Source organism: Aethalodelphis obliquidens, unplaced genomic scaffold (genome assembly GCF_003676395.1).
Source record: "Aethalodelphis obliquidens isolate GAN/ISIS:26980383/991018 unplaced genomic scaffold, ASM367639v1 scaffold32, whole genome shotgun sequence".
NCBI classification, from domain to species: domain Eukaryota; kingdom Metazoa; phylum Chordata; class Mammalia; order Artiodactyla; family Delphinidae; genus Aethalodelphis; species Aethalodelphis obliquidens.
Genome location: NW_020837976.1, coordinates 764,449 through 782,064, shown reverse-complemented (window position 1 = coordinate 782,064; position 17,616 = coordinate 764,449). Strand labels below are relative to the sequence as shown.

At 43.2% G+C, this 17,616-nt stretch overlaps 1 protein-coding gene and 1 long non-coding RNA gene across 5 annotated transcripts in view; one reads left to right on the top strand and one right to left on the bottom strand.

Annotated features, from left to right (window-relative positions):
- LOC113631283 (uncharacterized) overlaps positions 1-6,928 on the top strand; it is a 74,140-nt gene extending 67,212 nt beyond the window's left edge. For all 4 annotated transcript variants that reach the window (XR_003437246.1, XR_003437248.1, XR_003437245.1 and 1 more), the window contains one exon: positions 6,715-6,928. This is a non-coding gene — a long non-coding RNA (uncharacterized LOC113631283). The remainder of the gene's footprint in view (positions 1-6,714) is intronic.
- The window catches only part of COLEC12 (collectin subfamily member 12), a 187,150-nt gene that overhangs the window by 35,330 nt on the left and 134,204 nt on the right, over positions 1-17,616 (bottom strand). The window contains exon 3 of the mRNA XM_027127560.1: positions 7,884-8,006. Within this exon, the coding sequence (XP_026983361.1) occupies positions 7,884-8,006 (123 nt within the window). The remainder of the gene's footprint in view (positions 1-7,883; positions 8,007-17,616) is intronic.

Below are 17,616 nucleotides of genomic sequence, written 5' to 3'. Positions count from 1 at the left end.
GTGGGCACTGTAGGTATTGACATAATTGTTTACCTCTGGCACATCTTGATCCTTATCTTTGAAATATCTTTTAACCCTTTCCTCCTTTTGAAATCAGCATCACCCGATTTTACTCTACTTTTCTATCTTTGAGGCTATAAACCACAGAACTTCAAGACATGGTGTACCTTCTCTCTGATTTCAGCATCTTTTTCTTCTCATCCTTTCAATGCAACATTTCTTGAGACTTCAGTGTTTCCCTATTCATCTGGAATGGACGCATTTCAACAACTGTCTCTTGTTCCTTACAACTCAAGCCATGTCATTGTAACTCATCTTCCAGGAGATCCCCACCACCACCAAAAAAAATCCAACCAACCAACCAAACAAAAAACCAGGCAGAAGATCTGAACAGACATTTTTCCAAAGAAGATATGCAGATGGCCAACAGGTATGTGAAAAAAATGCTCAACATCGTTAATCATCAGAGAAATGCAAATCAAAACCACAATGAAATATCCCCTTGATATCTCATATCTCATTTACACCTTGACAGGTGTAAACCTGTCAGAATGGCTATCCTCAAAGTCTACAAATAACAAATGTTGGCAAGGATATGGAGAAAAGGGAACCCTACTACACTCTTGGTGAAAGTGCAAATTGGTGCAACTACTATGAAAAACAGTAACGAGGTTCCTCAAAACACTAAAAACGGAACTACCATGTGTCCAGTGATTCCACTGCTGGGTATATATATGAAGAAAATGAAAACACTAATTCGAAAAGATACATGCATCCCAATGTTCACAACAGCATTATTTTACAATAGCCAAGATATGGCATCAACCTAAGTGACCAACAACAAAAGAATGGCTAAAGAAGATGTGGTATGTGTGTGTATATATATATATCTATCTCTCTCTATATATATACATATATATACAATGGAATATGACTCATCCATAAAAAAAGAATGAAATTCTGCTATTTGCAACAACATGGAGGGACCTGAGGGCTATCGTGTTTAGTGAAATAAGTCAGACAGAGAAAGACAAATACTGTATATCACCTATATGTGGAATCTAAAAAAATAAAACAAACGAATATATATATACAAAACAGAAACAGACTCACAGGTATAGAGAACTAATGTTTACCAGTGGGGAGACGGGAGGGGAGAGGGGCAAGATAGGGATTAAGAGATACAAACTATGTATAAAGTAAATAAGTAACAAGGATATGTTGTACAGCACAGGGAAATATAGCCATTATTTTGTAATAACTTTAAAAGGAGTATAACCTATAAAAAAATTGAGTCACTATGTTGTACACCTGAAAATCAACTATACTTCAATAAAAAAATAAAGATAGAAAAAAATAAAGTGTACTAAGTGAAAAAATAAAAATAAAAAATAAATGTCAAATAAGAGTATATCCCTCCAGAAGTAACTCCTGTGAGATCCAACCTCTAGCAGCTTGGGATCAAGTCTGACTGTCCCTCTTGGTATTGATAGCTTTTTAAAAAATAATGACTAATTTTTTAAGCATGAATATGTTTTATATACTACTTATCAGCCAATGGACCCAGTCTATTTTATTCAGCAAGCATTCCACCCACGTGGGACTGCATGAGAAGATTCTCCAGGCTCCCATCAGGAAGCAGAAGTATGTTCCCACGCGTGGAGAAGCTGGAGAAGCTCGTCGTGCTCTATCTCAAGCTTCTATATAGTCTGATCATAATGAAATATGTGCTTTGCACCAAACGCTCTTTCTCCCCCAAGCCTTTCCATGCATGCTTCTCCCCACCTAGAATGTTCTTCCCTGGCCTCTTCCCCAAGCTAAGCCCTCCTTGCTCTTCAAGACTCAGCTGGTCACGTCCTGTGGGAAATCTTTGCTGAAGTTTATGTTGCAGGGGTCTCTCTCCCGATTATAGGACTCTCGTCACTGTGTTGTCATGGTTTCTCTACTCTAGGACCCTTTAGGGCAGGACAATTTGTGTTGGTTTTATCTCCAGCTCTTAGCTCAGTGTGTGGCGCGTAGTAGGTATTCATCACGTACTTATTCATTACACCGTTTATTTAAATAAATGAGAATCTGCCTGCTGGCTGCTGAGGCCTGTGGAAAAAATCGACTGAGCTAGAGGTTATGCAAACAAACGTATAAACCAACCAATGCAGGGAGGCCTCGACACTGGCAATGAGTATGGCATTTAGTTGAATAATTATCGTTTTTTTAAGATGACTATATAAACACAGAGGTATAGTTATAATAATCTGAGGGTTGTCTGATAGGCATGCACATTCCTAAATCCCTGGAAAATGGGAAGAACAAAATGTTTCATCTACATTTTAGCAAAGCTACCCTTTAAAAAAAAAAAAAAAAGAATGTTTACAAGTTTAGGTTCAGTTTTGATCCTCAAATCAAACACATGCCTCAGTCTGTCCTCAAACCACATACAGGATCTTAAGTCCTGACCTTTTTTCCTGGAAGCCAAAGAAACCTCTGAATATGCTGACAGGCAGTCATTTTCTACCCTCTCTAATTTTTCTTCCATTTTACTTTTTAAAAACACAGAACTGTCATAGACAGCTAATTCAGGTTTGTATAGAGTAAAAGGAATAAATACGTTCATGAAAAAAACCCAAAAACCTGTTAGGTTTCTCCTTGGTGCTAGGAAACTCTTTGCCCCGCCCACAAGGATTATGAATTGGTTACATGCACCACTGCCTGTGTGTCTGTGTTTAAAAACACAGGATCTGGGTATAAAGCTGCAAACTTGAGGGCTGCAAAACTGGCAGCTTGCTAACTGCTTTAAAATACTAGACTGATGGAGATCCAGAAGTAACACTTGCTGTAATAGCACATAGCATTTTCGCTGTTTTTTTTTTACTCTTAACTCATTAGCACAAATTCTCTGTCAGGAAAATAGTGGCAGACCATCCTCTCTGACCCTGGAAACTCCCCATCTTTGGAGGGAGACCTCAGTTTGTAGATTGTTCTCATATGAGGAAAACAAACATGAAACACAGAAGGGTCACGAGCAGTCTGTTTTTTCACAGGCTCCCCTTTATTGGAAAGTGTTTCTTGACAGATTTTTTTCTTCAAAGTATCATTGCTTTAGGTGTCATATCTGAAGTGTTGCCCTTCTTTAAGTACCCAAAACTCAATTCTCTAGGATCATCTGACAATAATACCTTTTCTATAAAAGCATGTTGGTATCATTCCTTGGCCTGGGCCACTAACCTCCTTCTCCCTCGTCTGGATTCCACCGTCCTTTAAGGTCTACTCCGAATCTCACCAGCCCATCGTGCTAAGCCTTGCCTGATGATCTGATTCCACACCAATGGACCCTTTATCTGAATGGCAATAAAAACAGCCTCTGTGGATTGCCTGCTCTTTGCAAGGTGCACTGCATCGTCACTGCAGTTAATCCTTATGACTGCTGTTATACAGATGAAAAAAATTGAGGCTCAGAGATGTTCAGTAACTTGTCCAGAGTGACAAAGCTTATTATTTTTAATTTTTGGGGGGGTAAAAATCTACACTTTACTTTTTAAATTTTAAAATGTTTATTATTTTTTTGGCCACACAGCATGCAGGAGCTTAGTTCCCTGACCAGGGATTGAACCCACGCCCCCTGCAGTGTAAGTGCGGGGTCTTAAACATTGGACCACCAGGGAAGTCCCTCACACAGCTTATAAGTGACTAAGTGGGATACCAGGCCAGGAGATCTAACTCTAAAATCCATGCTTGCTCTATAATTCCACATTGCCTTTCATCCAGTATTTCTTTTTCCTAAATATGGTTTCTTCCAAGAAAAGTCCCTTCAGGGGAAGGACTATGTCTTCTTTATCTCCCCTTTACAGTCATCAACCTCAGATGTTTACCAAGTATCTGCCAGGTTTGTGGCCCAGAGCTGGACATGGAGGATCCAAGAGACGTAGCTCATGGCCCAGGCCTTGGGGACAGGGAACAAGAGCAGAGCACAGAGCTCCTGCCGGGTGCTCACGAGGGTCTGTACCAGCCTGACTGTGGTCCTGAGAAACACACCCCCTGCTGGTACCTGGGACTTCCCAGTAATACCAGTTATGCTCCTTCGTGATGTAATAAAGACATTTCTACCTTGAACACTATTTCATATTTCATTACAAAAATACAGAAGATCTGGTTATAGGGTGTTATCGTGGATTCTGACAACAGCTACACAGTGTGATCTGATGCACATCTGAAAGCCTACTTATCCAGCTGCAACTGCCACCTTGGTAGAGCCGAGCAGCAAGGCCGACATTTATGACTAGGAATGTTGCATCAGAGTAGGTTCTTACTGAAAAAGATCCAGATGTCTGTCTTTCATCTTTATCCTAATTCCCTTAAGGTAGATGCCTGCTGGGCAGGACCACAGACTAGGATTTTCCTGTTCAGGGAATGTTCTGGAGGAAAAATGACCCACTGAATTTAGGAGGTGGCTTCTGTCATGGAAGCTTCACTGACCGATGATAAAGAGTCCAGGACAGAGGGTGCACCAAGCTGTAACTGTCTGAGAATGTGCTTTCTGTAAAGTGGCTGACATGCCTCATTGTCACAGCCAGTGTACTGACCTGTCTGGGTGACTCAGCAATCCTCTGACTTGATCAGCAAATTCTCTGGAAGGAGCTTAAGTTACATCCTAACTTGTAGCTGCATAAGTGACATAAAAGGAGAAGTAAAGAACAGTTTTGAGGAAAACACCATGGAATTGCCTTTGCAAACTCTGATAAAGGAGTTTCTATTTCACTTCCTTCCAACTTCTCCTCGAGAGAAACCTCTTTTTCACTGAATATTCTTTTTTGTTTCTTTCTTCCCTTTTTTTTTTTTTTAAGTGGAGCGAGTTCCTCCAGACTTCAAAGGGAGATGTGTGAAGGGAGAACTTATCTTTCTGCCTCTTACCATGTTGGGTCACCAGAATCTTATCAGCAAGAAAGAGGAATCACTGTTCAAGTAAAGGGAAAACACATCTGGAAAATATCAGCATTTTAGCTCATTAAGGCTGTGTTTAAAGACAAAAATTGCATGTTGTGTTACCTTATTTTTGTCATTAGAAGCCTGAGGGATGGGGACCCTGAAGGAGGAAAAGAGGGGACTCCAACTTGTCTCACTCCCCGCCCTTCATCCTGGCGAGATACACCCCAGAGCAGGCCAAGTAATCTTCAGGATTTTAAGCTTCTAGGTAGGGCCTTGAGTCGCAGCAATTGGCTTAGAGGTCCCTGGGCATTGATTGACTGCCTTTATAGAAGTCGGCCCTAATCTACAATTCAACCATGCAACTATCCATCCATCTTCTCATTAATTCATTTAGTAAACTTTATTGGGTAACTATTACGTACTATGAGCCAGGTGCTAGCGGGAGATATGATAAATAAAAGAGAGTCTCTTGTCTTCGTGGAGCTTACAGTTTGGGTGGTGAGACAGACCCACTGGCCATAACGATATAGTGCGACAGGGGCTAAGAGTAAAAAAGGATGCCATGGGGACCAGCAGGAGGGCACCCAACTCAGCTTTCAGGGACTTCTTGCGGTACATGTGTCTGAGGGAGACATGAAGGGAAAGAAGAGAAAGTCATAAAGAGAAAGGTGGAGAACAGGGAAAAGGTGTTCCGGGTGAATGGACCAGCCCACACAAATATGCCAGAGCCGAGAAGGGCTTTCTACTGTCATAAAAATGGAGGAAATATCTGTACTTTAAAAATAAACAAAGCCCCCTATTTTGTATCTTTCTGTATAATTCTAAGGCATAAAGATCCTAGACCTTATCTTTTTGCAGAGGTAAAAATACCAAAATACCATACAGAGCTATTTCTTCAAACCATTCTCATCTCTGTTTACTTTCATATCACATAGTGCTGAGCCCTAAAGATACCTATTAAATGACTGTTTGATTTCAAGCATCTCCTTTATCTGAGTTCACTAGGAAAAGTTGTCAAGTGAGTAATGACCTAAATGACCCAGTAAAAGAAGACAACCAGGCTGAACTACCTGGGACATAAAACACCTTCCTTTTCCCCACTAAGTTTCCTCCCCCGCCTCCCTCTGTCCAGCCCCGCCATGATTTAATAGCCTTTCTTAACACTTGCTCTGTTAATCCTAGGTTAGATTAACTCATCGCAAATGGATAGAATGACCTGGTAATTTTCCAGACTTCCATTGCCCAAGTTCATCAGTCAGCCCACTGCAGGATGCACACAATTTTCCATGGAAATAGCCTTAAAAGTGGACTTAACAAGCCCTGACTATACTGAGTATTTTTTAACATGTTTTGCCATTCTCATAGCTAGAGCTGTAAAAACGCAGTTATGAAGAAGCAAAGAACAGAGAGATTCAGCCACTCGCTACTGGGACCAACCTTAGGACAGGTGGCTCAGTTACATCATCTTTGCTCATCGCCATCACCTTGAAGAGTGGCATTACTATTGCCATTTTACAGATAAGAAATCAGAAACACCAAGGGGTTATGATTCATACCCAGGTTACACAGCCATGCAGAGGATTTAGCGTGATGCCCGGCACGCCAGCGAGCACTTAATAAACATTCACGATTGCATTACAAATGGTGGACTCAAGAACTGGACCGGGACCGTCTGGCTCCAAAGCCCATTCTTATTCCAGTACATTGTTTTCTCAGGAAACCGATAAACACTGGGAGAGCAGTGGGAGGAGTTACAAGCTGGAGGGAATTCACCTTGCATCCTTCTGTCCCCAGGTCAAGTCTATGGGGCAAGGAACAGAGAAGGGAACATGTGGGAATTCTCCACTGTTAATCTGTCAGTGCTGAGGGAAGGCAGAGCGAAGATCAACAGACCCCATGTCTGCCTCTTGCTGAAACCAGACATCACATCTATCTCGCATGTCTCTGTGAGGCTTCCATGGCTGTTTTCTTTTCTTATTTTTTAGATAAATAAATAAATAAATAAATAAACTTATTTAGGGCTGTGTTGGGTCTTCGTTGCTGCACACAGGCTTTCTCTAGTTACAGCGAGCTTGCGGTGCACGGGCTCCTCACAGGCTCTAGAGCGCAGGCTCAGTAGTTGTGGCACACGGGTTTAGTTGCTCCACAGCATGTGGGATCTTCCCGGACCAGGTCTCGAACCTGTGTCCCCTGCATTGGCAGGCGGATTCTTAACCACTGCGCCACCAGGGAAGTCCCCCATGGCTGTTTTCTATAAAAGGTTTACGTAGTTTGTGATTCTGAATCAGGGCGCCTTCTACCTGCGGTGTCTGGAACGGGGGGTGGGGGGACCAACCCACTTTGCAGATCTGGAGGATTCAGGCAAAAATCCTCCACTGACCTTAAACCGGACATGTTGAAAGAATGCCTGATGTGCCAGAAAGTACCGTTGAGGTGGTGGTGCCGCCTCTGTGTTTAATTTCTACAGGGTGGTATTTTTATGGGGGTATATGAACAGTGACCACAATGAAGGTGCTGAAGAGAAAAAAAGGGAATTAATTGGCCAGTTCCTAGGTGAAGTAAGTCGTATCTCTTGGAGGTCTTATCCTCTGTCAATACAGTTTTCCCATGTGCTGACTCCAGGGTTTTCGTGGGGCCTCTTAGAGATAAGATGGAAGAAGATAGAGGAAGAGGGAGTATTTGGAAATAAGTAGGAAAAAGCAACAAAGAGGAAAAAATTTTATAACTCATAGAGGACCATGTTTATGGTTGAAATGACTCAAAAGGAATTGCTACTTCTCTCCTTTCAGGTCCCACAGCTACAAGAAGCTCAAGACACAAAGATGGAGCTTAAGATGTTTAAGTTTTGTTGGCAAGAGTTATATTAATGAAATACTTCACACTTGCCAATGTCCTTGTTTTTTCAGGCTTAAATTAATGAAAGAAAACTTGCTGTTTGGAAGGAAAAAGGAAAGAGTACTTACCTTTGTATCCCAAAATGGCTACTGTGATTGTTAACAAGGCACACAAAATGTATAACAATATGATAGAAAACTTCAGTGCCCAGTTATTTTTACATTTGGTACATTGTGTTCCTTCCTGAATACCTGTAAGAAAAGTCAAATCTTAATAATAGTAACCAAAAACACATTTCAAAAGTATCTTTTTGCATTTTGGTTCAAATACCATAACTAAGAATGTAGTTTTTACACATGCCCTCTTATAGGATGAGTGGTATTTTAAAATTAAACATACTTGAACAACACAAGCACTTTAAATCTCGCCATTATATTATTATAAACGTATTTAATGACTTGAAAATAGAGAACTTTGTCTCATAGAACAGTTTCAAGATCACATTCCATTATGATAATTATAATTTCAATAAAGATCTCTACATGACAAGAGATTTAAAACACCCAAATCTACTTGTGTCAGCCATTATTGGACCTACAGTAATTCAGACACAACCAGCAACAACAACAAAAAAATTGTGACTGGGGCTTCCCTGGTGGCGCAGTGATTGAGAGTCTGCCTGCCAATGCAGGGGACACGGGTTCGTGCCCCAGTCCGGGAAGATCCCACATGCCGCGGAGCGGCTGGGCCTGTGAGCCATGGCCGCTGAGCCTGTGCGTCCAGAGCCTGTGCTCCGCAACGGGAGAGGGCACAACAGTGAGAGAACCACGCACAGCAAAAAAAAAAAAAAAAAAATTGTGACTTGTCCCTTGATGTTTGTTTCATTGGTGTGCTCGAGCTAGTTCCTACTGGCTTGCAAGAGTCAATTGTCAAATTTGTAGGAATTTTGGGAACCGGTTGTTAAACAGTTGGCAGCTTGAAATCAACCCTGGAGGAGTATTTACACCATGGAAATTGGCAAACACTACAAAATGATGCCCTCCCACACCCTCAATTGCTTTACCAGCATGCCCCTAGCTATACTGTACTATAACCTATAGCAGAAAATATAGGTAATTTTATGATTAAAATGCTCCATATATAACCATCTTTGTACATTACATATATACAGAAAACAGACACTGACCCTTATTTAAGTTATCACAGTGATTTAAATAACAACTAGGGAACAACCAGAAAAACCAGACATTTTTGATGAGAGGAGGTAAATTTTTAGTGCTCACAGCTGAACTTCTTGAGAAACATTCTAGTCTAAGTGGTAAACCACCAACACTTCTGCAAGTGACTCCAGAAACTAACCCATTAAAAAGGAACTTGCCATCGGACTGATGAGAAACACAGAAGACATAGACTCTTGACATTTTAATGTGAAAATCACATTGTAAGGAGTATCGCAAGAGTCTTCCTTTCCCTATGTGTGTCTTACTAATAGCGTCTCCCAGGAGCAATAGCATATAAAGGACTGATCTTCTATGATTGTGCTCAATAACTTTTGATGGGTAAATTGTGAAGATTAAGCCACAGCTGAAGTTTCTCTCCTTTGGTTTGTAATTTTACGCATTGTGCCCTTCTTCGGTGAAAAGAGTTCTTCAGCTGTGTTTAATGCAAAATGATGAGAGAAACAGCATAGAACAATGACTCAAATTAAGTTTCAGGGTTTAACCAATCTCTCCAGTGTTCTGGGCTATACACGCAAGGAGAGGGGGCTCAATCTGTCTGTTCCATGACTTAGAGCAATGATTCTCAAACTCCACGGTGCACTGGATTCACTCGAAAGGCTTGTTGAAACACAGCCTTTCTAATTCAGGAAGTCTGAGAAGGCACCTGAGAATCTGGATTTCTAACAAGTTCCCAAGGGCTGTGATGCTGCTGGTCTGGTCACCATGCTTTAGAACAGTGCTTCTCAAACCATCAAGTGCTTACAAATCACATTTTTGAAATGCAGATCCTGATTCAGCAGGTCTGAAGCAGGAGCTAAAATTCTGTATTTCTAAAAAGGTCCAGGAGATGCTTCGTTGGAGGAACACATTTTGAGGAGCTACGGTTTGTTTTAGAAGATGGTCATACGCTGGATCAACCTTGGTTAGCCAATTCCTTGAAGGTAAAGCTGTAAAGTCAGACTTACTGATCAAACAGACCTAGAGTTAATCAGCTTCGCAGCATCGCAGTTTTCTCATTTCTTTGACTCCTTTTCCTTTCCATCCTCCTCCTTCCACTGCTACCTGGATGTTTCAGTGCCATCGCTCGTGTCCAAAACTGACCTTGGTACTAGCCCTGCCAAACCAGATCTCCAGCTTTCACCCAACTTTTTTATTTCCATCCAACCTAAATACTCCTACCATGCCAATCCCCCAGGTGGTCAAACTCAGACACCTTGAAGTCTTCTCTTATACTTATTCTCTAACTCAACAGGTCATCAGACCCTGCTAATCTTCCTGCGGATATTTTTGTCATGATCATCTCATCCACAGTTTTCTGATGTTCACTTACTGCCTACACTGTGCCAGCCTCTAACATAGGTACTTTACATCACCTTTAATTCATATAATAATGCTTCAAGATGGCATGGTAGTGAGAGCTGAAATGACATCCCATAGACATCACAGCCAGGATTCGAACCTGGGCCTGTCTGACTCCAAACGCCATGAACTCTCCCCTACGCCACGGTGCCTCTCTGGTCAAGCTTTCCTATCCATTTCCACTGCCACCATCCTAGTGTGAGATCTTCTGATCTCAGTGGAAGATTCCTCTTCCATTCCCACTGGAATCCAGCCTCACCCTGTAACAAAATACTGCTGACCTCATGAGGATGCCAAAAAGAAAAAAACAAAAACAAAGAAAACTTTCAATCGTTCACCCTTAACTAAAGGATGCGTGCGTGCACGCATGCACACGCACGCGCACGCACACACACACACACACACACCTGCTCGTAAGCTCTCTATAATCTGGCAGTTTAAAATGAAACAAAGACCCCTTATATCCAGTTAGAGTGAGCATATTTTTGGAATTGGGAGTGGGGGAAGCACAGGTAGACCCAGAGATATGCCACATCTCATGTTCAGAAAGCAATTAACTTGCTTTGGTGGTAACTGTAAAACACAGAAGGAGGATAGACCCAGGGATGCTGTGCAAAGATTGGATGACACTTTTATAGTTGATGGAGGGTTTCATTCCTTTTGGATTTTAGGACTGTGGTGGGTGAACTCTTTATGCCTATTTCTTTCATTCCATTAGAAGAGCCTCAGAAGATTTGGTCAGAGGGCAGATGATGATAGATAACAGAATTTGGGACTAGAGCATTGCTTAGAGGTCATCCGGTCAAGCATCATTGTGTTACTGATGTAGAGAGTGAGGCCGGCGAGGTAAAGCAGAATCAGAAGGAACGTGCCCTGACGTCCAGTGCAGGGGTCCTTTCCTCCCCTTCTCACCATGCGTGCTGGTGCTGTGTTTGCCACTGGACATCTTCTGCATGTGGTCTTCACGCAGATCTGCTCCCAGACAGTTGTCACTGCTTCACATGCTGAAGAACAAGGGTCACTTCCTAGTGACACGCATCTCTCGTTGCTCTATCAGCATTTAATCAATGTCAGATGACACCGCCTGGCCTCCCGTCCTACTTGACACAATTTCTCCGTCTTGTTTTTTCTCCCTCCCAAGACTTATTTTTCATAAGAATTCTGTTTTATCTTTCCCTCTCTGCCCTCCACTGGGAGGACATCTGGCCAAACATACAGATGCCTACTACAAAGAGACCCTGCTGGCTCACGTAGCTGGGGGACCCCCTCCTCCTTGAACCTAGATGGTCACAAAAAACATTCAAGAGAGACATCCCCCTGTTACCAGCCTTTGTAGTGTTTGTTTTCTTAGCATTACTTTCCAGAGACGGGGGACTCTGTTCCCATTGCGAGGGGCCGGTAGGAAGGGCAGGGAATGGATCTGCAAGGCTGCAGATAAGAGATTCTAGGTCAGGAAGTGAAGCAGTTTGCCCCTCACCACCGAGAGAGCCAGCTTATCACAAAACCTGGCCCAAACGGCACATCTACAATTCAGCAGGCCACAGGCAGAACGTGCCTGCAGGACCCATGCCCTCCCATGGGTTACCCCTCCTGCTCTATCCCCACTGAACTCAATGCTTGGCTTGTGTTCTGAATGCATTTTCCAGTGTCCAAGTCTTTATTATACAAAAAACATTGGGGAGGCCAAAGGAAGCCAGAATCACTCTGGTTAACTCCTTGAGTATTCTACGAAGTTCAGAATAGGCTGATAATTTGGTCCCATCCCCAGTGTGCAAACTCAAAGTTCCCTGTGTTGCCCTGCTTCCAGTAACACGTTTTAAGTAAGAAGATGGGGTCAGTGCGGCCGCCGATCAGGGTATGGTGAGCTAGTTGGAGAGAATAAGTGAGAAACGCTGCAGGAATGACAGTGCAGAAGGCCAGAAAAATTCACCAGCAAAGAGAATTCCTTTCTGCTGTGGTTCTCCATAAAGAGCCCTCCCACGCTCTGTGGCCCTGGCCCCAATACAGTCTGTTTTGCCAATCATTTTGGAAAACAAAAGAGTCTCCTTCACTATCATATTTTTCTACCATCACCAAAAGAGGGCTCTCTGTTAACATGGATGCGTGCTGATCAGCGCCCTTCCTCCTTAAGTGAAGGCTGGCGCTGTGGGCGAGTGCAGGGCACTTTCGGGCTGTCTTCATTATCATAAATGTCCAGAGCTCAGTGGTGTTGCCATAAAGATCATGTTACCCTAGAGAAGCTTCAAAACGCTGGTAGACTGCAAAATCCAGAAGACCACAGGTTTTGATCTGAGTTTTGCAGTGACCTTTTCATGTGGTTTTTTAATAGTTATTATCTACTGCCTGGTGGCATATATTCCCATAAGCCCATGAGAATGATTTGGCTCTAACGGTAAAACTGATGATTCAAATACATTCCTATCATTAAAATGCCCTCAAAAGCAACAAAACAGTAAGAGTTAACATCCTAGTTAGTTATTTGGATGTTGTGCAACATCACTAGAACAGAAGTTAGATACGTAAAACACTTTATCCCACAAATAATTAGTTTTTCCTTATTATAAAGGCTCTTTACTAAATGATGGGATATGGATTTACTTAGTATTTTTTAAAAAGTATTAATGAGTATTTAGTTCCCCAAACACAAATCCCAGCCCTGGACAACTTATTATGCCAAGTTCCTTAAATAATGTAGAGAATCATGGTAACAGAAAGAGGACAAGAATTAAAAATAAAATCACTTTCTGTGCAAAATAAATGAAGCCTCACAGCATCGCTATATTCATAAAGATGCATTCAAACCAGAAAAATGATTTAGAAGAGTTTTATGAATGTGAACTCTTCAGCATTCATCCTGAGCTTATATTAATATTCTGCACATTTACCAAAGGTATAGTTTCTTTCGTTAAAAATTTTTCACGTATATATTAAAAGAGGCAGCCAGTTCTGGTTTGGTTTTCATGTAAAAATCTGTATTTATTATTGGTTTAAAATGTATAATGTATACGCTGCCTGCTAAAAAAGAATTGTGAGAGGCAAAAGACAGATAATGATGCCACTCAGAATATATAACGTCTGCCAGATCATATGGTGTCTCAAAAGAACGCCATTACTTTCTCTTTGTGGTTTTTATAATAGGAAATCCTTTATTATATGAACTGTACACAAATGCCTTCAGTTCTGAGGAGCGGAATCCTAGGTCCTGGAGGAGTTCGTCCATCACATCTCTTACGTATGTCCCTCCTGGCTGGCCCCTTCCTCCTGGCTCTCTTCCTATTCATTTTATTCCATGGGCACAGAGTGAACTGTCAACCATCCTAACGATACACTTCAGCAGCCCTGACTAACTTCATTATCGGCACCACCAAACAATGTCCTTCTGTGATTAGGCGCTGAATCTTTTAATTAAAAGGACACATGAAAATCTGGCTCCAGCTTGGACCATCAAGAGTCTGTCGTATAATTGAGCTGGACACTTAGACTGCACAGGTATTTGGAGGAAAGCCACGAGATATTTGTTTAGTGAATGAGAGTTTGCTATTGCTGCAAACTCGAAGAGGAATTGGTAAGGATGGTGGCCAGTCTTGAGTACCTGATGTGTACCACGTCCCCCTGCCCAGCTACTTACAGTCCCTTTAATAACCCTGCCAAGTAGGACTTCTGACCCTGATTTTATAGATTTTTAGGAAAGTGGGGGTCAGAGAGGTTGAGCACCCAAGCTAGTGAGTGGCTGCGCTGGGAGCTGAACCCAGATGATCACAAGTTGCTTCCCTAAGCTTGTTGACCTTCAGAGGTGGAAAGCAAAACAAAGCAAGGAGAAGGATGCCTAATGAGATAAACTGTAGAAGGTGGACAGGTTAGACTTGTAGAAGTGTTCTGTCAAAGTACAGGAATGCAGAAACATCCTTTCAAATGTTGACAGATAAGCCTTTCTCAGAAATGAGCAGGAAAATTTAGTCTCCAGGAAGTTAACTATTACAGGCCTGAGGTTTCTACAGGCTGTAATTTCTCTTCCTATTCTGTGATGACATACTTGAGCAGCAAGTTAATTCCACCCTAAATAAATCCTCATTATCTCTGTGAGAGGTCACAACTGGCTTGGAGGTTTGGCTGGTAAGGTCTGTTAGCCCCTCAGGGGAATCATCCCCCAATGGTGGTGAAATTTCTGGGATGGGGTGGCCTGGGAAGAGAAGGTAGCTTTATAATTTCAAGGCAAACTGAGATATGTAAGGGCTTTGAGCTTGAAACCAAAACAAGTTGGTTGCCCCTACTGAGTTTTCTTCTGAAGTTCTAGTTCACTGAAATAGGAGCCTCAGAAGTCAATGGTGCACTCATCTGTGGACCCAAATAATTGTTGGTGGTTCAAGCCTGCAGGAGTTGGGAGAGAAAAGTTAGTGGAAAGGAAGCAGGTAAAAGAAGGATTTATTGAGTGGTAATAAAAATTTATCTAGCCTCTTAACCCCCTTTTTAAAAAAACCTCCCTGGGGACTTCCCTGGTGGCACAGTGGTTAAGAATCCACCTGCTGGGCTTCCCTGGTGGCGCAGTGGTTGAGAGTCCGCCTGCCGATGCAGGGGACACGGGTTCGTGCCCCAGTCCGGGAAGATCCCACATGCCGTGGAGTGGCTGGGCCCGTGAGCCATGGCCGCTGAGCCTGCGCATCTGGAGCCTGTGCTCCGCAACGGGAGAGGCCACAACAGTGAGAGGGCTGCGTACCGCAAAAAAAAAAAAAAAAGAATCCACCTGCCAATGCAGGGGACACGGATTTGATCCCTGGTCCAGGAAGATCCCACATGCCACGGAGCAACTAGGCCCGTGCACCACAACTACTGAGCCCACATGCCACAACTACTGAAGCCTGCACACCTGGAACCTGTGCTCTGCAACAAGAGAAGCCACCACAGTAAGAAACTCACTCACCTCAACGAAGAGTAGCCCCCGCTCGCTGCAACTAGAGAAAGCCCGCGTGCAGCAATGAAGACCCAATACACGCCCCCGCCCCCAAAAAAAACCTGCCTGGAGTACTTTGGAAAAAAACAATTCTTTTTACAAATACCAGCTTGACCCCATGGTTCAGAAATCCACTGCCACAGTAACAGCTCCAGGTGGCTCAAAGTACATACCAAGAAGCCCACCACCTAGCATCCTCTGACCACGCAAGTCCTCAGAACCTCACAGCCTGAGGACTTCAGCAGTCACCTCAGCCAGTATCCATCTTACCAGTGAGGAAACTACAGTCCAATGAACTTCTCTGCCCTCCAGGCTGTCCTGGGCTTGAGGACTCAGGTCTCCGGATTCTCTGCCAAAGTTCTTTAGACCCCAAAACATAGCCCACCATACTTCTTTCTTGCTACATCCCATTTATTCAAGAAACAAGGATGGAGCACCTAGTCTGTACCAGGCGCTGGGTAGACGGTGAACAAAACAGACAATAATCTCTGTCCTTATGGAATGTACATTCCGGTGGGAGGATATTTTAATATGTTGGAAGGTGCTAAAGGCTATGGAGAAAAATAAAGCAAGGACTGGACAAAGGGAACGTGGGAGAGGAGGTGGACGGCAGTGTAAGCAAGTGGTCAGAGAAGGCTTCGGGGAATAACATCGGGGCCAAAGCTTGAAGGAGCCTGGGGTGCTGGGTGGGGACCTCATGGCGCAGCCTCATCGTCTGCCTGTCTCCTCTCTACGTCTTGAGATTCGCCCCCCTTCTCCCTGCAGCACTCTTCTCTCTACCAAATGACTTCTATTAAAAGCTGTTTAATTTCCTCACAAATTTCCTCCTGGATGAACCCTCTTCTAATAAGCCTCGCCCCGAGCCCAGCTGGGCCTGGACCCCTTCGGCTCCTCTGAGGTTCACGTTGCATAAATCTATTAGGCTCATTTGTATGGTTTTCAAGTAATTTAAATGCCATCTCCCTGGCTATGACCATGGTATGGGAATGTAATTGTTCTGCTGTGCTGCTTTTGCATTTCTCTGAACAAACCAGACCCCTCTCATACCCTGTACGCCCTGCAGATTCACGAATATGGGCCTGGAGTGTAGAGCCCGCCACGGGCAGACGGGCTCTGTCACCCCCTCAGCCAATCCTACTAGTCAAACAAACTGGCAGCAGCGCCAGGTGTGGGGACTTCACAACCTTCTCTCCCACTCTGTGTCCAGCCTCCTGGGTGATGGGTGACACGCTGAGCTCAGTGTCCTGCAGGCCAGGGTGTAGACGTCCTGAGAGAGGCATTCAGCTCAGGGCCTGACAGTCAAAACACAGACATACAGGACACCTTCCAACCAAACACTCAGGAACGCACAGCTAGAAAGGAAGCATTTTCTTTTCACCACTGGGGAAGGGGTGTGCAGTGGGATTTACTAACCAGAGAAATGCAAGCTGTTCCCAGAGACCCTTCCCAGCCGCAGGGCTACAGCCCTCACAGAACTAAACCTGACAGGGCAGAGGTGAGAAGGCAAACCCACAGTCCAACATTTGCCTCGAGGTGCTTGCTTTAAAAAGTGTCATTTTAGGGCAGCTGAACTGAGCGGGCAAGTCTCAGTTAATGATAGCGTATTTGTTGTCGATTACTGAGGCAGCGTTGGGGCATGTGGAAATTATGCTTTGGAGCAGGTGCTGGTGGAAAAGAAAAAAAAAGACAACCCACTATCTCTCACATATCTACTTGACTTTTTTTAAACCAAAAAATGAGTGTTTTGATGGAAAAAAAAAAAAAGGACCTAAATGGAAGTGAAAATATCAATCAGCCTGACAGAAACTCCTCATTCCTGTATGAATATGTTTTTTACTTTCTTCAAGTGAAGATGATAGTTGAGGACACTTAAATTAAGGGAAAAGTGAGCCAGATGAGGTGACAGATTTTCCTGTTGGCGCTTTAAAGTAATTATCTATTCTGTGGTGAAGGTAACCTCCGTTCTGAACCTCGATGAGAAGTCGATTTGAAATGACTCAGTTGAGGGGGGAAAAAAAGCTGGTAAAAATAATGAGGAAAATGAGAAGGCTCTATTTTATAGACCATGGGATCGGGGGTGAAGGGGGTGTGGCCCCCAGATTCAGTGAAGAGCATCTGTTCACCAGCTTGGTATTCACACTTGTTATTAAAACTGGACAAAGGACAGAAAGAGGAAGAAATCTTTTCATGGAGCAGACAGCCCTGGCTGTAGAGGTCAAAGGAATGAAACTGAAAAATATGTGGAAAATCACTACACCAACAAGTCAGAAGGCAGGCAACCAATTATAATTAAAAGTAAAGTAGAAGAGCGGCTTCAAGATGGCAGAGGAGCAA